This window comes from Prenolepis imparis, unplaced genomic scaffold, assembly GCF_030444845.1.
Source record: "Prenolepis imparis isolate NDT839.2.m4 unplaced genomic scaffold, iyPreImpa1.0 SCAF_1, whole genome shotgun sequence".
Classification (NCBI taxonomy): Eukaryota; Metazoa; Arthropoda; class Insecta; order Hymenoptera; family Formicidae; genus Prenolepis; species Prenolepis imparis.
In genome coordinates, this window is record NW_028141159.1 from 13,302,152 (window position 1) to 13,323,904 (window position 21,753).

General features: G+C 29.1%; 5 protein-coding genes across 18 annotated transcripts; 2 read left to right on the plus strand and 3 right to left on the minus strand.

The window, feature by feature from the left end:
- Positions 1 to 322: 322 nt before the first annotated feature.
- Positions 323 to 5,600, minus strand: LOC145938513 (C3 and PZP-like alpha-2-macroglobulin domain-containing protein 8). 9 transcript variants are annotated; one of them, XM_083042654.1, is made up of 6 exons: positions 5,462 to 5,600; positions 4,091 to 4,218; positions 3,803 to 3,942; positions 3,531 to 3,655; positions 3,281 to 3,426; positions 323 to 3,086 (listed from the first exon to the last, which is right to left on the minus strand). In XM_083042654.1, exons 2-6 carry the CDS (start codon positions 4,098 to 4,100, stop codon positions 2,596 to 2,598), a joined length of 912 nt encoding a protein of 303 aa, XP_082898780.1. In that variant the 5' UTR covers positions 4,101 to 4,218; positions 5,462 to 5,600; the 3' UTR covers positions 323 to 2,595. The 9 variants fall into 9 exon arrangements, with proteins under 9 accessions (XP_082898780.1, XP_082898605.1, XP_082898699.1 ...); XM_083042479.1 differs by having other exon boundaries at positions 4,091 to 4,269; positions 5,462 to 5,595; XM_083042573.1 differs by lacking the exon at positions 5,462 to 5,600 and adding an exon at positions 5,236 to 5,448.
- A 2,771-nt stretch (positions 5,601 to 8,371) lies between these two features.
- LOC145939122 (uncharacterized) lies at positions 8,372 to 10,429 on the plus strand. The gene is made up of 3 exons (XM_083043332.1): positions 8,372 to 8,458; positions 8,909 to 8,963; positions 9,184 to 10,429. Exons 1-3 carry the CDS (start codon positions 8,450 to 8,452, stop codon positions 10,386 to 10,388), a joined length of 1,269 nt encoding a protein of 422 aa, XP_082899458.1. The 5' UTR covers positions 8,372 to 8,449; the 3' UTR covers positions 10,389 to 10,429.
- Positions 10,430 to 11,341: 912 nt separating this feature from the next.
- On the minus strand, positions 11,342 to 17,248 carry LOC145938923 (lisH domain-containing protein ARMC9). 5 transcript variants are annotated; one of them, XM_083043028.1, is made up of 16 exons: positions 17,155 to 17,248; positions 16,921 to 17,079; positions 16,692 to 16,821; positions 16,537 to 16,568; positions 16,125 to 16,355; positions 15,767 to 16,005; positions 15,319 to 15,691; positions 15,072 to 15,245; positions 14,744 to 14,992; positions 14,275 to 14,586; positions 14,038 to 14,168; positions 13,686 to 13,770; positions 13,384 to 13,625; positions 12,405 to 12,475; positions 11,870 to 11,900; positions 11,342 to 11,608 (listed from the first exon to the last, which is right to left on the minus strand). In XM_083043028.1, the coding sequence occupies exons 1-16, from the start codon at positions 17,185 to 17,187 to the stop codon at positions 11,488 to 11,490; spliced, it is 2,613 nt and encodes an 870-aa protein (XP_082899154.1). In that variant the 5' UTR covers positions 17,188 to 17,248; the 3' UTR covers positions 11,342 to 11,487. The 5 variants fall into 5 exon arrangements, with proteins under 5 accessions (XP_082899154.1, XP_082899074.1, XP_082899239.1 ...); XM_083042948.1 differs by having other exon boundaries at positions 16,537 to 16,571; XM_083043113.1 differs by having other exon boundaries at positions 16,537 to 16,571; positions 16,692 to 16,850.
- A 294-nt stretch (positions 17,249 to 17,542) lies between these two features.
- On the plus strand, positions 17,543 to 19,064 carry LOC145939604 (putative RNA/DNA demethylase ALKBH6). Its single transcript, XM_083044090.1, has 6 exons — positions 17,543 to 17,742; positions 17,855 to 17,956; positions 18,040 to 18,216; positions 18,361 to 18,468; positions 18,620 to 18,718; positions 18,796 to 19,064. The coding sequence occupies exons 2-6, from the start codon at positions 17,909 to 17,911 to the stop codon at positions 19,051 to 19,053; spliced, it is 690 nt and encodes a 229-aa protein (XP_082900216.1). The 5' UTR covers positions 17,543 to 17,742; positions 17,855 to 17,908; the 3' UTR covers positions 19,054 to 19,064.
- On the minus strand, positions 18,594 to 20,261 carry Thoc7 (THO complex subunit 7). 2 transcript variants are annotated; one of them, XM_083044215.1, is made up of 4 exons: positions 20,121 to 20,261; positions 19,460 to 19,884; positions 19,191 to 19,368; positions 18,594 to 18,732 (listed from the first exon to the last, which is right to left on the minus strand). In XM_083044215.1, exons 1-3 carry the CDS (start codon positions 20,128 to 20,130, stop codon positions 19,192 to 19,194), a joined length of 612 nt encoding a protein of 203 aa, XP_082900341.1. In that variant the 5' UTR covers positions 20,131 to 20,261; the 3' UTR covers positions 18,594 to 18,732; position 19,191. The 2 variants fall into 2 exon arrangements, with proteins under 2 accessions (XP_082900341.1, XP_082900422.1); XM_083044296.1 differs by lacking the exon at positions 18,594 to 18,732 and having other exon boundaries at positions 19,087 to 19,368.
- Between the last annotated feature and the right edge of the window lie 1,492 nt (positions 20,262 to 21,753).

Consider the following 21,753-nt stretch of genomic DNA (forward strand, 5'->3'; position numbering starts at 1 on the left):
TTAAATGCTTTTCTCTTTGTCTAGTAATTATTAGTTGTACAATTTTATTTTTATTAGATGCTGATATCAAGAGTTTAACTAAATATTTTGTTGACGTATAATGATTCACGATTACATGATAATAAACATAACAGTGCTACTGTATTTAGTATGCAAAAATAATTATGTCTTTGTTTTCATATAATGAAAACGATAATACACTATATAAATTTCATTATATAATATAAAAGTAATAGAATATTATCAGAGAAATAATATAATTTCTATTATAACATAATGGGAAGATATATATGCTTTAACAACTTATTATAATTATGCAACCATTAACAAAATATTATATTACTGCATTATATGCTATACAGTTATGGAATATACAGAGTGTCTAGTATATCTACATTCAAAAAGATATTTTTATCCGAAAAAATTAATATTTCTATCACATAAAGTTCACAGAAGTAAAACGTTTTTAAATATTTTTTTTTTCTATTTTTCTAATATTTTAAAAATATATAGCAATGTTTTACATTATGTAAATATTCTGATATATAATTATAAATTATAATCATAATAGATTAATATAGAAAGCTCGCTTGCTACATCTGCTTATCTTTATTGAAGGATTCTTTCCTAAGAATCTCTAAGCATTATAAGAAAGTTTCAAGTTGTAAACTATATATTCACACATTTTTGTCATCTATAATTTTTCAACAATAAAAAAATTAAGATTTTTAAAAACTGATTACATGATTAGAAATTTCATAAAAACCTTGCTATTCTATCAGTACATAATTAGACAATCATTACGGTAGATATTTTATAAAAATTTACATTTTGATATCATTACACATTTCTTACATTACAAGTCATACATTTTTATACACGAACAATAAAAGCAGAAAAATAGAGGATGCTCTTATTGAAATAGCACCTATAATAAATTATATCATTCTGTAGGGGAAGGACTTGTGCAGCCTTGCTTATAATAACAATTATATTCTATGTGCGTGTTCAACAACTGAGCACATGTCTAGCAAAAAGAGTGCTTAATACAAATAGAAGCATTTGTTACTAGATATTGTAGAATATAGTACACTATTTATAGAGAATACTCTTGTCATCAATACTAAACTAAATAAATACAAATGCTTCTTTTGGTTCAAGTCGTTCCCTTGTCAACTCGTTTATTATCATATCACAATATTATAGATAAAATATTACGATTCTGTGTTTTATGTTTTAAATTGGCCATCATTTGTGGATTAATCGTAAAACCCTGAGTAGTCACTAAATTAAAGAAATACACAACTAATTTTACATACTGTTAAAGAATCTAAAAAAATAAATATAACTCAAAAATATTTAGCAGAATACTTAAAATATCTTCATTTTTGTACTCGTGCGAAAAATAAATTTCGCGATTACGTCAAAATAATATTATAAATAATATATATGTAGTTATATACTTATTATAATATATAATATATAACAATAGGATGCGATAAATTATAACAAACTTTTATCGGTGGTCTTTTTTTATCTTTAGCAAAGTAATAAGTTTTATAGTTGACACAACTATTATTTGTTAACTGTTTACAACTAATTAATAAATTTTAATTCACAAAGATTTGGGAATAATATTGAGTTTAAATACATTATGGCATTTGTATACAACAATGGAATAATCAACACAATTTATGATAATAATTTTCTACACATCTATAAAAAGTAATGCGTCTTTGAATTGTGATAATTCTCATAGTATTGTAAAGTACAATTAACCTATAGCTATATAATTATAATATAATATTATACAATTACATATAAATATATTGGATTAAAAATAAAATTAATTTTCTTTGTTATTAATTTCACTTTTAGATTTAAAAAATATATCTACATATGATTGTACACAGTAATTGTATCAAGTTATACATCAACAACTATAAGATTAATTGTATTTTGCAATATTATGATGAGCAAAACTCAAAGACAGAGATTTTTTTTATGGATATTGTATGGAAAAACATTATCATAAATAATACTAATTATTCTACATTAACATTTCTATACATTTCTATCCAGGTAGCGAGCGCAAGTCATTTTGATGTTAAATGACGTGTAATTGCTATTTGAGTATACACAAATGCGTTATATAATAATAAATTTAATGTCATTAACAAATCTTTGTGAATTAATATTTACAAATCAATTGTAAATAGTAAATTAATTTTTATGTTAGCACACAAATAACTTTCTCTAATTCTGATCAAATTCTATGAATTACAATCAATTTGTCTCTTAATTTGTATCAATTTCACAATCCTCCCTTATCATTTCAATTGAAATCACATACATTACATTAATTTTATTTTATGAAAAATAGCAAAAAAACTTTTTCAAACTTTTTATATTGCTTTAACTCAAAGAGAAAGAATTTATCTATAAAAGAAGACAAGTTATATTCTTTTATGTATGTATATGCAACTGGAAAAATCTTACAGAGAGAATCGCATCTTTAACTATAGCGTACAGAAAATATTCTTTCGATGTCTCATGGAAAAATAAATACGCTCTGTCCCTAAGTCGCTTGTCGCTTTATCTCCCGATACACTCGACTCCATAGTTGTCGTGTATAACTAAAGTTTCATACTCCAGATAGGGCATTTCCTGGCCGTTCAGCGGTATGTAGCACACCTGGTGATTCGGTTGTATCTTTCCGATGTGGTAAACGCCCTCGTGTAGCACCCTGCCGATAAATAGAGCGAAACCGTCCTCGGTCTCGCCAGCGGGCAAGGCGTGCAGAGGCACGCTACCCTCCCAAGATTTCACCCAGTTCACGTCCTTGCCGCACAATACTTGAAACTCGCGTTTCTCGTGGCCTTCGCCGCCCCACGCGAGCGTGCACACATTATCGCGGATGCCACCTGGTGTCACGGTGCTTTGGTGATGCGCCCGACCGACGTACAAACCATCCTCCGAAGCCATCACCGCGTTTGCTGGCAATCCAAGAGCCTCGTTGAAGTTCACCCAGAAGTGGCACGTGTCCACCAATTGCTGCCTGATGGCTGGCGATGTAAAGTGGCATTCTGATGATAGCATAATAAAATATTAATTTTTTTAAAATTTAACAATTTTTTCTTGCGCAGAATTTTAATTAATTTAAAAATAAGAGATATCTGTGGTGTTTAATTATACTATAGTTTAGCATTGTCTCTAACTTAAAATGCATAACTGAAAGAGTTCCTAAAGTTTCTACGATGGCAGAAATGAATTAATGTACCTTCGATTATCCACTGTCCAGTTGCACCCCAAGCAGTACTAACTCCTATATAATTTATAACAAATGGGTTTCTGTCCCTATAAGACAGGAATGGCATGTCAAAATCATCATCACGGCTAACACTTAATAATCCATCGCAAGACCATCTATAAAACAGATTAAAACAAGATACAAACATAATTTTTAGACATTGTCTTTAGCTTCATTCAAGATAAAAACAAATATATATATATATATATAATTTTCTTACTGTATAAAAATATCACATATCTCATCAGGATTCAATATATTTCTAGTATGTGCTTCTGCTACATCTGGTTCGGTATTATTTCTTTTTATCGCTGACATAGTATTTCCCCATCCTCCGATAATAATCTAATGCAAGACACAAATTAATATTATAATACAAGATAAAATTAATATTGTATAACATTCCTTTAATGATTAACATATATAAAATATATAATATATATATAGATAGACAAAAATAAAGAATAAAAATGTGATAATAAAGTGACATACCTCGTACACATTGGAGTCACCACCAAGATGTGTCCGTAAAGCAATCCTTGCATCGTGACTAGCTTTAATGCCTAAACTAACATTGTTTTTTGTGATGGGTATGTAACGATAATCAAGACTGTCCGCTGTAGTAATTCTAACTGAAATGAATTATTGGTCAGTACAACTGAAATATATATATATATATATATATTGCTGTTTTTTTTTTAATTATTAATCTTATCTGTTTCCTATCAAGAGGGAAAGAAAATAATTAAGAGATATAATTTATAATATAAATAAACTTACTGGGACCCATTTTTCAAAAAGCCTAGAACTCTTTCGACATGCATGAATCAATATCAAAATGATTCATACTAGTCATTAATCATATATCGTTCGTATGTGACTCGTGATATGTCATCCACCGCCTAAAACTAAGACCGCCGAATTATACGCCTTTCTGTCATTATCTCAATTATTTATCCCTAAAAACAATTTTTAAAAAATCACATTAAAATTCCTCATGTAATTCAATTCATTCACTATCAGTAAATAGTGTGTCATGAGTGTAGAATAACATTTGTTTACTCTCTCACCCTAACCCTAACCTTTTTCTTGAAACTTACTTAATTTTGCAATGATAATTACGTATTCAATATATTTAATGATAATCACGTAATAATGTATTCACGTGTCAAGAAGAAAATATATAAATCATATATAATAGAGATATAATATTCTAATTTAACGTTAATGCCATTTTCACTAGAAGGAATCGTAAACTTTTATGTATCAAACTCAAGTGGCATTAAAGTGACGTGTTGAAGTGCAATGTTGCATCTAAGTAAAGTCTGTATTCATAATTTATTCTTATATTTAAGGTCATTTTGTCATCTTAGATCGTCTTAAAATTTTATGTAGCCAATAAAAAAAAATTCTATCTAGCCATATAACATTTTCAGATCTTACTTGAGACGATATTAAATTTAAGAACGGACTATGAACGCGAATTAACAATAAAATAATAATGCTAGATTATAGGCTTTTAAACTCTTGTTTTATGCCATGCTGTTTTTATTACCAGTATTAGCACATGATGTCATAAAAAAGATTTTATTGCGCATAATAGATGAGTATATATTAGCATTCAATCAGAAATTATTCATAAAGTGCTGAGGTGAAACATATCTTTCTTATTACATCCAATGCCAGTTGCTAGTATAAAAAAGCATCGTATAATTATATAAATCATGTTTTTTATTAACAGACTATGCCTTTTTACCGAAGGCAAAAAATCAGCATAAGTAAGAGATGACAATAATCCTCAGAGATATTTTCACTGATTCTTTTCACTATAATTGCACAATCGAACGAAGAAAATATCTCACTATTGTTTTCTCTTATCGATGTTGATTTTTTTGCTTCCAATGAGAACGCGCAGTCTATCTAACAATTTAGTCTAAATAATCTATATGTCAGATGATGCAACATCGAGATTCGAACACGTGCACACAGCAGTCGACACAGCTTCCGAAACGTCAAACACGGGTCTAAATCGCTCACTCGAGTTTTGATTCGTTACAATGACAAAATCCACATTTTCACAACTCACTGATTCGCATGACAGTTCAAGTAACATACATATCGGTGTTGCTTACAATGTAAGGGAATACTTACAATACAAGAAGCGAGCGCCTTTATCCGCTGCCAATCGAAAAGATGTGATCGATATGCGATTGTCACGTCGTGAATTATGAATTCTGCAATCTTGTACTCATGTCCCGCACGGCGGACATACCACTGTTGACTGTTGTTGTCAAAATGCCAACGATATTGCGATATTCGATACTTTCATCTCGATATTCTAACGATAAGTTAGAAGCATTGAGAGATATAATATATACTTTCGTTCGATGTTATGAAAGTATCGATTACTCTTTTTTTTTCAATATATTGCAAGGACTTGGGAAAATGTCTTTTATAGTAATTATTAATGTAGCTTGATATATTAAATCATAAATATGAACAGTGTTAATGCATTTAAAATCATTAAAATTATAATGCTCCTTATATCTGTAATAAGAATCTTAAACGTATATGATCTTGATTTGCGATATATCGCGCGCCAAATTAAATTTGTAATGTTCTTCGAAAGATACATTCGCATTTAAACGCATGCAGCGTTCGTCTGAAGATAAGATTGCATCAATTACTTTTCTTGAAGGTCAAGATTTTACTTACATTGGTGTCAAAGAGAGTTGCACGCTCAGAATTAATTGCATTCGACTTTCCATTCTGATTTTACTTTCTGTACTCTGTAACATGCACACAAATAACATTCACATGTAGTATTATAGAAAGGCAATAAATTATACATGCACGCACAATTCTTATTATTATCTCTCTGATCAAGAAACTTAATTCACATATATATATATATGTATATGTATATATCTAATAACCGTAATAGTAATAGCTTAATGACACAGATATCACTTTAAGCAAACTCTTCTTGCAAATTCTGGTTAATACATATATACTATATGTACTATTAATATTGCGCGTGTTTGTTTCTTTTATTTTACATTAAAAATTAATTTTATTAATGAATTAATGATACATATTAAACGCACAAGAATACATACAACACAACCATTTTATATTAGAAAAGTGCATCTAATACGAATATTATTCGCGTGCTAATACTGATGAATATCGCATGCATGCAAACCAGTACAGACATTGACATTTAGGTACATTTAGCTGGGTCATTGCCATCCAAGTAATCCAATTCCTATTGAAATACATCTGATTAACTTAGAATATCACAGTACGCGGTTGAATGAATATGGGCGAGTGCACACGCGTGCGCAGAAAAAGTAGAAAGCATTAAAAAGAATAATGTGGGCACATAAAACTATAAACGCGCCAATATACATAGATGCATACGCGAAAAAAACTATTCCGATTTCCGCGATCAAATGGCAAGGGACTATGTAATTTTTTCTGCTTCAGTTACGAACTTTCAAAACGGATGTATGAACTTGAAACGTCGCATATATCCGGCAATTGCATGCATGCCAATGATTCTGAATTCTGACCGAGATTATCTTTAATGCACTTCTTATATTAGTTTGTTATTTATTAATTAATATTGTGCTATCGCAGAAATAATATTTACATTATTATTAAATTCTGTTTCTTTTTTTAATTTGTTTGGAAATCGTTAATTTCTGACATAATGTGATGTCTTGTAATAATTATGATAATGAAAATTTTAAATATTTATTAATATGGGCATTTATATTAATGTGCTCATTGCGAATAATAAAAGAAAGATTGAATTTAATGAGATGAGATTTCAACGCTTTCTATAAAAGAATTGCAAACCAAGACAAGTAAAAATTCTCACATTAGATTTGCTATATTTAAGGGAACAACGAAAAACTTTCTTTTCTACGCGTAGCAGCATTATTATTCAAGCAAGATACTCGGTTTACGTACGTATGTAAAATACGTCTAAAATATCTTTCGGCTCCAGTCACGAATTTCAATTTTGCCTCAAAATTTCTGTGAAAAATGCATATCTTAATATCTGCGAAAAAATTGATCTAATCTGATAGCGTGATAAATTACTTTTATTTTATCGTAATCTAACATCTTATACGCGTTTGAATTTTTACACTTAATTCATTAAGTATATCTTATACAGCTCTATTATGCAATCCAATTAAGTAAAATTATATACACGTGATAACATAATTAAAATTGAAATAAATTCTTGCTTGTAATAATTCATAATAGCTTCATATATCTCGATGAATCTTTTGTTAGTAAATATCATACATTTTATTAAACTTTTGATATCATAAAGTTATCTATATATATGACATAATGTTGAAAAATGATTAAAATTAAAGTATTTATAAATTTAATCATATCACACTTTAGATGAATATAAAGTTTTGTATATTAATTACAGCAACATTTTTTATGATATGATAATGAGGAGTTAAAAAACTTTAGTACTTGCTGATAAAGTGCTGATAAAACTTGCTGATATCTTGTTGTTAAATCGATGCAAATGGATGTTGTAGATTAATAATAGTATAAATTACATGCATAAATTATGCGTGAATTTCAATAGGACACGGCGGACATGTCCAAGGAGATATCTGTATTCTTATTAGGCCGCTATATAGTTACTACTATGTCGCACAATCATTGTAATGTTAAAGAACACTGTAATATACGCGGCTTATTGCAATAGAGTTAAAGGCGAAGAGCTCTTCTTACTATGTATTTCCCTATAGCCTGCGTGCATTAGATAGGTAGGTCATATATCGTTTCATCGTGTAGTTCTCTATGTAGTCATACAGAGAGGTGACCCATTGCTTTCCCTGTAAAAGTGAAGAGCTAAAGCAGGTTGGCTCGTTTCTCTCTGCTCTGTATGGTCGGGTCTCGACCAATGTCACATCAGTATGTGCGAACCAAGATCGCTTTTACCTTTTTGTAAAGCGAGGGAGTGGGCTACTGGGGGTATAAAACAGAAAACAGCGCTTTTACCAGCTAATATATGTGTAGTTCCATTTTAGTAGACAACAGAGATCTATTAGTTTTTATTCGGTTGACATTAGTTATTGTTAAGACGTGGCGAGAGTCAGCATGTTATTAGTAAGTAAATATCAGAGTATATAATCTACAAATATTTAAAAAATATAAAAAAGTTTATGAAGGAAAATATTTAATTTAATATTATCAAGTATTTAATAAATTCATCAGAAAACAAAAATAATTTATATTTATCATGTCGCGCGCGATGAATAAAAAAGATGTACTATAATATATTTATAATTTTTAGTCAATAAGATAATAAAATAAAAAAGTAATATGCTATTTTATTATTATTGTTAAAAAAAGTGTTTTTTTGTTTTGTAATCTTAATTTTGACAGAAAAAAAACAAATTATTGCTTCTAAATTTTTTATTTGAGAGTGGTTACATTAGAATAATTGAAAAATTATCTTATATTATTATAAATATATATAATATTGTCAATTTTTTATGTTAGAAGAATTATATCTTATTTCTTTTAGTTTTTGACGAGAAATAATTATTTTTTTAGAGAGCAGTGATAATTTGTTGTACGATAGTTGTGAATGCGGAGCCACCTCTTAACAGTACGTATTAATAAAGTTTCGTGTTTTTCGTGTATTTATATGTTCTTGTTAAAAATTATATATAAAGATTTAATGAGGTATATATATAAAATTTCATCTTTATCATTAAAATTAATTATTATAAATAAGATATTTTGAAGCAGAATATTAATATTATTAAAGTTTACAATTAAAAATTGATGACACAACGCGCTTTAATCGAAATATTATTTTATTGTAGGCTATTCTTTTACCAGAAATAGCAATGGATACGATCTTAGTAACACCGTTACTAATAATGCATACTTACGATCTAACAATAAGAATAGCTATCAAAACGATGGAAATTTTTACGGTGCTGGAGACGGCAGTCAGAAATTATCCGACGTCAGCAGCCATTCATTAATCAATGTCGGTAATCAGGGTAGTATAGGAGGTGATATTGGAAACAATTACAATGGATATACCGCGAATAATCACAGAGATGAATACACAGGATATTCCAATATTTACGAGAATCCCGATAGCGATTCTTACACTTCGTCTACTCGTGCAGCAACTAATACATTGTTTAGTGGATATTCTAATTCTAACAACAATGCGGAATCAACTTTGAACGCGTATTCAAACGATCCAATTCACAAGGATTCCGATTTTGGCCAGTACGCGGCTGGTAGCAGCAGTAATAGTAAAAGAGTGCCCGCTTATTCTGAATATTCCAGCGCAGCTATAGAAAATTATTCCGGAGACTCCGTTAATAGTGACATACAAGGGTATCGCGGTTCCTCATCTGGCTCCTCAAGTTACTCTGAAAGTGATCAAGTCTATCCCCCTTATTTGCCAGGCAGTCTGACCAGCGAATACCCGTTTGGAAAACAGAAAGACATCCCGTACAACTTAAAAGGCAGCACCAAGTACAGTGATATCTTCTCTTCGATACCATCCACGTCTGACACGCGCTTTACGCGAACGGGAAATACGGGATACGTGAGCCCTAATCACGATGTTTCATCGTATATATCGGGTTCTAGACCGAGCAGTTACTTCTCGAAGGCACACAGTTCTGGTATTTACTCCACGGGAAAACCGAATAAATATAGTTACAAATATTTATCTCGCTACGCTCCGAATAGCGGCGCAACTTACTTGTCGAGGGAACGCGATGGTTATTACGCTCCTTACGGTAAAGATAGTAGAAAAATCATTATAATTAAAGACAGCAGACCGAATTACACCAGTCGTACTTACTCCGATGATGAGTCATCTTACGCTGGCATTAGCGGCGGTTACAGAAGTAAGAGCGGCGGTTTCATGAATGGTTATTCCACTTCACCGAATTTTGATGCATATAGTAGCAGTAGTAGTAATTATGACAATCCCACAGTGTCAAGACGATATAGAATTAATGGTAGTCCAATGCTTGTGAAAAGAGCTATTTCTGTTTAATATTTTTATAAGGTTAATATTTTTATAAGGTAATATTTTATAAAGTAATATTTAAAAAGTATAACATATATATACACACACACCAATGTGTTTGAGATTTGTGTATATATTACATATATATATTTATTTTATAAGTATACTTTAATAGGAATTTTTGCACTTTAATGTTATTCAAAATAAAAATGTTGTTCAGTTTTTTATAAATGTTGAAGTTGAAATGGACGTTTCTATTATTTTCCCCCTTTTATATAATTATGTATAAAAATATACAAATTTTTAAAAATATTGTACACATTGATGTGTCGAGAGAGATATACAGGGTGTTACAAAAGCATCGGATTTGCTTAGCACCATGCGATAGAGAATGAAAATCTAAGAAGATTTTTCCTCAACGAAAATGTCGAGGGAGGTCATCATTTTTTTGCAAGTTCCCAATTTTTGCCATCATATATCTTAGTAACTAAGCCTTAAATTAAAATTCTATTAAATTAAACTCGACCTGAAATTAACTGAAGAATGCAGTTTTGTTAATATTTTAATTCCATAAAGTTTATTTTGCGAAAAGCCCTTCATTTTCAATCACTTATAACTCGAAAATTATTGATGCCTCGACATTTTCATTGAGGAAAAATCTTCTTAGATTTTCATTCTCTATCGCATGGTGCTAAGCAAATCCGATGCTTTTATAACACCCTGTATATCTGTGTTTATATATTGTATATTAAGAAAATCTCTCTCTTTCTAAAATTTTTTTTTCAACATTATTAAATTGTTATCATATATATAGATACAAGAGTTTTCTAGATGGCAGCTAATGATATTATTTAAGATTATTAAAAAACTAAAATCCTTTCTAGAATAGAACACATACATATATATTTAGATTTATTCATATTTATTTTTTAAACATTATTAAATTATATTGCGTGAAAGTTATTTGTACTCTATGATAAACATACTGTGGAAAATTCTGCAATTGTTATCTTATATTAATAAATAATAAAAAATTTTAGTTACCATAATTCTACGATTTATATATTGTACATAAAGAAACTAACATTTTTTAATCACACTTATCATAGAATTTTTAATATAATTTTTATGGAGGTGTCCTTGATAGCTTAGGCTTAGCCAGAAATGCTTCTTCTTCTTTAATAAGTTCTGGATCATTTTTCCATAAATTATCCTTAACTATATTATTATCATAGTTATTACTATTCCTACAAACAATATTGTTGCTAAATCGATTTATAAAAGCTATGCGTATAATCTAGAGAGTTAACCAAAAGCGCATTTTATTAAAACAAGTAATAAATATATAATTTATTTAAAATATAAGTTATAAAAATACATAAATTGTCATAATGTAGACAAAGCATGTATAATAATTAAATAATACAAAACACGCGTGCTTCAACAATACAAATAATTATCCAAAAGTTGTGAGAAGTGCACTACAATATTTATACAAAGTTACTCACAGTGATGCTATACTGTTGAATTTCTCCATTTCTGTAAAAATCAGATTTATAAACATTCTATTTAAAAGTTAATAATAATAATAAGATTAACAATAATAAGAAATTAATTTTATTTTATTTGTTTCTCGTTAATTTCAGTAGAAAAAAAATTTGCATCTATTCATTCCATTCATTATTGAATTATGTAAATGTATATGAATATTAAAATATTATGAATATGAATATCTTAAATTACTATTTCAAATAATACATAGTATTTTTTAAATAATTCTAATAAGTTTGATCATCGTATGTCATTTAACTGATTATTATTTATCTAAGTCTCCATTTCCACTTTCGTTTACGTGCTCTAATTTTCCCAAGGTTTTGAACATATAGGGAAAGTTGTAAAGCTTTCACTGAATGTCACTTGCGATTTATTCTCTTAATGTGCCAAGTTCGTCATTTTCAAGTCAGTGTTCGTTATAAAATGAAAAAATAGGAGAGTTTCTTGTCCTGAATATTTAAACAATAGTTAGAAATGTGACGTACATACCTGCCATTTGGCCATTCTCACGGCCGGATATAAGAGTCACAGAAGATGTTATTGCAGTTTCACTGCTGTCCCTGTAAAACGATAGCTATTAATTATAAACTACAAGTTAAATTATATATATATATATATATATATATATATAATTTCAAATCGTTGTTGAGCTCAGTTAAGTTAAATTAATTAATGACGCACTTGGAAGCCCGATTTTCATATAAATAAATGGTATCGTTCGGAATTGTTTTCTGAGAGAAATTTCGCTTAAAAGATTTTATCGCTTTTAAAGGTAATTTTTCCCATTCTGTTATTTTGCATTTTCCATCATAGATTTTTTCTGTATCAATCTTATTTTGTGATCTGCGTAATTTTAATTGAGTCATTTGCATGTTATTTGTGTTGACGCGATTATTGCAATCAAATTCGTATTGATTGTGATTTTTGTTTTTCATCATGCTTGATGACCAAATTATATTTTTTAATGTATTTAAATTTTCATTCTGTTCTTGTCGACTTTCGTATTTCATAATTAAAGAAGATTTGGTACTGACGAATCTTTTTACAATATTTTCAATTTTATCTGCAGAGAGCGATTCTTTATTCGTGCCGTTTATGATACTTTGCTGTTCCTTAAAAATATTATCGATATAAATTATATGAAAAGAGAAAAGATTCAGTCGATAAAAATTCATCACGAATTTATTTTGGATATTGTACCTTCAAAGAGGAATTTGATAACTTTAATACTTGTTTAGCAAGAGCTGCTTGTTTAATACTACTTTTTTTCGATAACATCTTATTTTCCATCTTCATATTATACCTACTATTTCAATTTACTATTATTATATCAAATTAGTCTATAGCTATGTATATGACATTTATAACATATATGTCATTAGGAAACAATTGTGCGATGCTAATTTGATCATTTTTCGTACATAAAGAGTGGTTGAGATTTTGGAATACACAACTTATATATAAATACCTTAACGCAGGATATGATGGGCGTTTACTGCAAAGATGATTATTGTGTTGATTATCGTAAAAATTAATAGGATTCAGTGTAGATATCTTTTGTAGAGTAGTATCCATAGTTATAGTATCCTGAGGAATTTTCGAAGAAACGCTATAACACATTGCAAGCAACGTTTCTCCATTCAATTCACCGACATAATTTTGTAGTGGATCATTTTCGTCTAATTCATTTTCCAATACATCCAATTCTTCCTACCGAACATATTGTGATAATCAGATAATATTCATTTAGTGAATTCACACTGTACTTACGTTATCATCATCCCCGATCTCTTCAGTCTGCGGTGTATTAACATTTTCACACCTCTGTATTTGCAATATATGCTCTAGATGCTTTCTAATATACCGAAATTATCATCATTTGAGTTAATTTTTTTAATAAAAGAAAATTGCTGTGTACTTCTAATTGTATTTACAAATGTGAACTTTCTAAATCATCACCACTCCAAAGCACAAGAGATTTACAGTTTATAAGAACATATTATTATATTAGTCAATTATATAAGTGCGTGAATTATTCTTTAATGTGATTATTTTCTTATTTTCTATATAGTTAAAATTTGAATCTTTGCTTTTAGAAACTTTATATTTTCTGAAGATGTACCTTATTTCTGTAGTCTTTTGATTGCTGCCAAGATAATCCGATATATTCGAACATTTCATTTTCTTTGCTTCTTCATTAATTACAGGATTGCTTAGAAAATTGTTTAGCGCTCCATTGATATATGGTAGAGACTAGTGAATAATATGAAAACTTTATATAAAGATTTCTTATATTAATCTTTCTAAAATTTTTTTTATAAATATTATATTTTCGTTAAATATATGCAACTTCACTCACAGATGAATGATCTATTGAGAGAAGGATGAGTAATGTAGAAACGAGTAATGAAGATATCTTAGACGCTCTAGCTTGCGCTAATCGATGCAACGACAGATTCATTAAAAGTGCGGTCGCATATTCAAGCCTGTATAAACTTATGATGCGACATTTATCGTGTAAATGGTTGATTAACCATTCCAACAATCCGTTTTCTATCATATATATCCGTTGCTGTCTACGTAAAGATAGTTTCTGTAACATCGCCACTATCATGTCACATGCGAAAATGTCAACTCCGTCAGCGTTATTACTATCGAGACAAGCAAAAATCTGAAATATCGAGGATCATAATTTATATTAACATGTCGTCATATAAATTTATATTTTAATTTACTTTAGTTTTGTAATTTTGAGTAAAATATTTTTGTTTGATTTTAATATTACGAATTATAAAAACATACACACACAGATGATTAATTTAGCATACCACGTTTACAACGGTAGATCCGACCGATAGGTAATCTCTTCCGCATCTAAAGGACGCCAATGTGTTTAGTAATCGTGCAGTAAATTGTTGTAAAAGATGTCTGGCATAAGCTTCTCCTACAGTCAGCAGACACGGTAGAACTGGCTTGCCGCTGTCGCTAGCAATTTGTCCATGAAGTCCCAATAAATCGTGGCTTATATATTCGTGCAAAACTTCATCCTGCTCGTTTAATTGTGCGAGCGTTATTTTCTAAAAATTTAAATATATTATATTAAAATGATTAGTATGTATTTATATCATTTTATCTATTTATTAATAATTTTAATACCCAACGCAATGCTTGCAACAGCAATAACTTTGTCTTCACGTCCCCATTAAGTAGATGTAATTTAATTTTTTTATAGTCCAATAATTTTGGAGATACTGGTGATGCTGCGATGTGATCAAGTTTAGGCCGGGCAAATGTTTTTACATCAGTATGACTGAATTGCAACAAGGATGGCTATCGAAAATAATGATATATTAAAAATACAAAGTTTTTGAAAAACACGTCGAGATTTTCTTTATATACTTACATAGGAAGTCTCTCTTATATTTTGGTTAAATAAATCTGGAAATATCTTTATGCAAATTTCGAGCGTTCGTTGTATATCGACAGTCTGACCCTTTACTGAATTCTCCAATGCTACCGTTAATTCCCCGGCAACGTTTATTAGCTTATGATAGTCCGCGTGTAATTTGTGAAATCTCACTTTTAATTTCTCATAATTTGTATGCACACTGCATAAATGGGTCTTGGTCAGTGTCAATTCTTGATGGCATTGAATCAATTTTTTGTCTAGTTTGTGCATCTTCCGCAAATTATTAACATTTTCTCCCGGATTCGGTATATCTTCTCGCGAATTATTGATTATAATTTGATCTCCAGTAATATGTGTTTGTGTATCTCTATAAATAATAATACACATACACACGAATTATTCTAATTTGTGTGCTAAAATCATACAAAAAAGATTCTCTTACTTTGATTTTAGATTACGATTTGTTTTATGAGATAAACTGTACTGCTCCTCATCGTCACGATCTTCTAAAAATATGGGTATATCTCTATCGTTTGGCACAATTGACGTATTATTCCTTGTAATTATTTTATTTCGCGCAGCATCTGATTCTGTCATTCCTGCTTCTGTTACTGGCATAGTATGTACTAAATCCCGTGATTGCACTTTTTTAAAGTTTATATTGTTCAAGTCGATTAAATTCTGTAAATTTCGTAATAATTATAATTATAATTTATACTTATAATTCTCCATCATTATTCATTTCTATTATTAAATATAAATACGTGATACACAGAATTCGAGTTATCAAATTTACTCACTTGCTTATGATTTTTAATAAATAAATTTAGATTTCTTGATAGTTCATCTAACCAACTCTGCTCTAATATTTTGGAGAAAAAAGTGTCTGCATGAATGTCTTCTATAAACGGCAGTGCATAAAACGATTGTAATTCTATGTCATTTTCTAATTCCTTGCCGTCTCCATTCAAGTAATCTTGTAATTGTTTCATGCTGTTTTTTATATTTTTTTCGATTTCAGTTGCATTGTTCTGTTTATTATTAATAATATCCTTAGACTAATTGTTTTTAAAATATTTCACATAGTAAATTATTACATTAAGCATTCACATTTTATTTTAAACGTAATATTAGTGCGAGAATATTCAAGAATAAATATACAAAAAGTATAATTAAAAAAAAAAAAAAAAAAAATATATGTATATAAATTACCTCCTTGCATCTTTCCAAAACAGAATCTCCTTCTACTGAAAACAATTTTGGTATATTTATTTCTGATGCCAATTCTAGTTTATAGAAATAGAAAATGGCATATAAAGCATATAAATTATATATATTGCATATTATCAACAATTTATCTTTCTTACCGTGTCCTTTATATTGATCGGCACATAATTTACGTTTAGGTAATATAGCAAAATGCACATGTAAATAAAATGTTAACTTTTTATATTCTTCACACTGTTTAATGCTGTTAGAAAACAAGTCCTTCCATAACTGAAAAAAAATAAAATATCGGAGCTTATCTAATTTAATTTTATATACATATATGATTCAATTGCAGATATTTAATTTATTGTACAGATAACTTTTTACCTGGAAAAATGTTGAATAATCTCCGGTATTGTAACATAATATTAATTGAGCATACGGATCTATAGCTTTTAATTTGCGTGCCGAATTTTGAAAGCCCATTTTTGAAACTTCTTGAATTAAAACTTCAGCAGTGCTTTCAAAATTATGATCCATAAGAAACTGTAAAAGAAAAGCAATTTTTTAAAATATATGAACTTGTCACGTTTTTATAATTGTATTATTATATAATTATACCTGATGGATTGCTTTAATGTTTTTATCAGCCATTTAATCCTCACATGAAAAACTCACAATTAATACACATTTTATTTATTTAGTTTAAAATTATAATTATTGTAGAGAAAGTTTTGGTTTTTTACGAAGTATAATTGAAACAATTTAGTTCATTAATAATTTTATATATACTTTGCTTTTACTCCACTTATTATTCAGTTTATTTCAGTAGATTTAACAGGTATTTTCCTCGTAGAAATTCATACCGCGGAATGTGTTAGTTTAGGTCATTAATCGATTTTATGCAAATTACGCTATTGATCAACATATACAGCGCCTGAACAACGGCAAATGTGTATATTCTGATATCTTGTGTGTCGCGCAATAAGATTCTAATTTTTATGATTAAAATTCACGCTCGTTAAACGTAAAGTCTTCGTAATATATTGCCATGAACAATATTTGTTACGATGTTCCGATATCCGTATAACGGAATTGCTAATTTGCCATTGCCATGTGACCCGCGGAAGAAAACAAACGTTTGACGTTTACGACTGCGTACGACTGAAGGAAGCTTCTGCTAGCTGTCAGTTTCATCAATTTTCTCGTGTACGCACGCGCATGTATTGTATGCACGCGGTTTCTCAGCTGTTTATAGTTTACAGTTGTTTACAATTATCGTTCATCCACATTTATCGATTCCTGAAATTATCTTTCGTAGGCTTGGCACGGTATCTATTCGGGCGTATTATTACTGTTTAGGAAAATTGTAGAAATGAATAAGGAACGGTGTTCCTTATTGTCCAATGCAGTAGTTTCACAGGTTTATTTTTATTAGCTAATTGAGATACTTTTTACTTGTATTTTAATTAAAAGAAAATCTGCTTATATATATTATAACTACAGATACCAGACACTGCGTGTTACATACCGAACTTTATCACCGAGGAGGAAGAGAAACAAATTATAAAATGCATAAATAGCGTACCACAACCAAAATGGACGCAATTGAGTCACCGTAGATTGCAAAATTGGGGTGGCATACCACATTCTAAGGGAATGATAGCGGAAGAGATTCCTAGTGTAGGTAAAAATGTAAAAAGTCTTAGAATTATTTTAAATATAGGAAACTGCAGATTTTTCTATATTTGCGATAACATTTATATTTAATATTTGATAAATACAAGATTGAATGGATATATTAATCAAATATTGGTAACATTTTAGTGGCTTCAGAATTATATAGATAAAGTAACAGCTTTGAATGCTTTTGAAAGTGGAGTATTACCTAATCACGTTTTGATTAATGAATATTTATCGGGACAAGGAATAATGGTATGGTTGAATGCAACAGGCAATTAGTTTTCTTTATCATATATTAAAGATTATATTTATCTTTATCATTCTCTCCCTCGGTCTCTTTCTCTCTCTCAATAGAAAATGTGGAAGTATGTACATATTGTGAACAGTAATATGTTTTTGCTAGGCACACTCTGATGGCCCACTTTTTTATCCTGTTGTAACTACTATCAGTTGTGGTTCTCATACATTTCTTGACTTTTACAAACGGCTCGACACGACAGAGGTAGACACTGCAATCTGCAATGTACAATGAAGGCTGCTATAATGCATATTTATATATAATGTACATTATTCTTTTAGCAACAACTGCCCAAGTTAGAATTCAGCTTATTACTAGAACGCAGAAGTCTATTAGTTTTACAAAAGGATTTATATCACAATTATTTGCATTCTATAGCAGAAAGAAATGTCGATAGCATATCGGAATCTTCAATAAAAAATTTACAAATGTGTGCAGGAAAGTTTACAGAAGGAGAAATAATGAAACGTGGTACTAGACTGTCCTTAACTATTAGACATGTACCAAAAACTAGCAAATTAAAATTGAAGATTTGTTGATATATATATTTTGATACATTGTCGAAATTTTGGAAAAATACAGTTAAACTGAATGATATTGGAAATGAAAATAGAATTTTTCAAATATTGCCTTTTTTATTGTCACTTATTTTAAATCATTTATAAAGTAAATTTACTTTATGGACTGTTACGCATTTGCACATCTGTGTCCTCTGCTTCACTTTTAAGGCTCACATCAATTATTTCATCATCGCACTCGTCTAACATTCCTTGTAGAGAATGTATGGATGATATTAAAACATGGAATTGTTTACGACGCATTTCTAACTTGTGCTCCAACTGTTCTGATTTTTCCTGCAAGTGAAAAATTATTCAAAAATATAATTAATTTTTGTAATTTTTTAAAAAGATAAAATTATATATATATAAAGACATATTTTCAAACCTTTAAATTGGCTAATTCTTGTTGTAATGTGGCAAGCTTGATGTCTGTTTCCAATCGATCTGGCTGTTCATTAATGACTTTGGCTAATACATCATATTCTATTCTATTCTTTCTCACACGTTTGGCATCTTGCAATTCTATCTTAGTTTTTTCTATGTCTTCTTTAGCTTCTTCTATTTGTATTTCGATTTCTTTGGATAGCTGTTCATAACTGTCTAACTCTTCTCGACTCATATTTGAAACTAGTCTGGATTTTTTCTGTGCAAATTCACACTGCGCCAACTGTGATAGCATTCTTTCATGTAGCGTATTGTCTACGTCAGAGCTGTTAATCCACTTTATAAATGATTTCAACAGCATATTAATCCTACGATCATCTCCCGTCCCATCGCCGTCTATAAGCAATCTCCGGCGTATTACTTCTTCTGCAAATTCAAATTTATGATGTTTATGATTATTTATGATTATATACATTACTTTTATACAAAATATATCTTTCAATCATCAAGAAATCTTTAAGTCTTAATTAAATGAGATAAAAAATGTTTATGCATCATAAAATCTTATAATTGCATTTATTTCTCAAATTGTTAATCATTATTTTTTAAAGTAGTAAATATAATCACAGAATATTATTAAAAACATGCTACTTAGACCTCACCATCAGACATCTCGTATGTTTATAAATAATGTAGCTTATAACCAAGTAATACACATTGGCGTATTGAGGACGCGCGATCACACGATACGATATGTTTACATCATTGAATTATAACATACTAAAGCGCATCTTCAGCTTCAGTCTTCAAGAGAATAGAGAATGGTCGAATTTTTAGAAAAGAATACAAAGAGTTTGGTAGATTCCCTTCTTGGTCAGGGATTCGCTGATTGGTTAATGTCATTCTAGTACTATAGTAAAAAAACATTGACTTGTAAACTAGCCTTTAGGATGCTGAAATAACTAGACACGTCTTTCTCACAATTCACAATCAGCTGTACCTCGATGGTTCTTTTTTTAAACATATATGCATATAATAATCTAATAATGTATACATGAAAATTGTTTTTATGATAACAAAGTATGTAACTTTCTTCTAAAGACAGAAAAAGATGAAAAATGAAAAGAATGTCGACAAAGTTCCCAAAATAAATCAATATTGCTTTTCGAAAGTTAATTAAATTATACTCAAAAATCCGACAAGAAGAAACGATGAATATATATAAATATGAATAATTTATTGTTGAATAAATTAAAATACAACTTATTATTTTTTATATTTTTGACAATTTATAATTGTTAGATTAACGAATTTTAATTAAACTTTAGATAAACGTACAATTTTATTTTTATATATTGTTTTTCTATGCATTTTTTTATAAAAACTGCTACCTGCGATTCCTCAAATGTGAAATATGGAAAATAAAGAGCTTTGTAAACAGAATTGTTTAAAATACTATCTTAAGAATTAATTGAATAAAACAAGTAAAAAATTGCTGAAAATTTATTCGCATCTTCCAATATATATGTGCACTCTCACAATCAGATATACATATACATATTTCTCTATAATTTTGTGTATTTTATTGCTATCGTTACAATTGCTTTTTCTTCTTTATTTTCCATCTCATTCATAGAAAATTTATACATATCTCTCTATATATAAATATAATATATAGTATACATATACATTCATATACATATATATATTTATTCTATTTACAACTTACAGTAAATGTGTTAAGGCAGTAAAAATTAACAAGGCGTGGCTTTATTTAAATAGCGGTTTCATGATAGTATTTAACGAAGCGCAGCTATAATTGGTCAATATAACATCAAGATATTATACGACAAGATGGTCGTGTGAATATGTTGATTTCGTTTGAAAATCATTTAATTTAATGTTATTTCCGTACGAGGAAAATTCGATATAATATGTATTCTGTTGCAATAGGATAAATAAGACACGAAGAAAAATCTCGTCGTTAAAAAAACAATAGAACTAGTCATTGATTACTATATGGCTTGTCGAAATTTTGCGCGGTATTGATAAAAGTAATAAAAAATTAGATGTGCCGTCAATTTGCATTGACGCACGATAGATAAACTAACATATTGTATTCAACGATCTATTAGAATAATGTTTGATTGGAAAGATACATAAAGTATGAATAATAAAAATGTTTAATTAGAATAAAGAAATAATTTTTGTATATATATATAGTTAATGAGAGACGGAAGGATAAGAAAATAATAGACAACTAGAACTCGAACTCAGGTAATCGTGATGACTGTT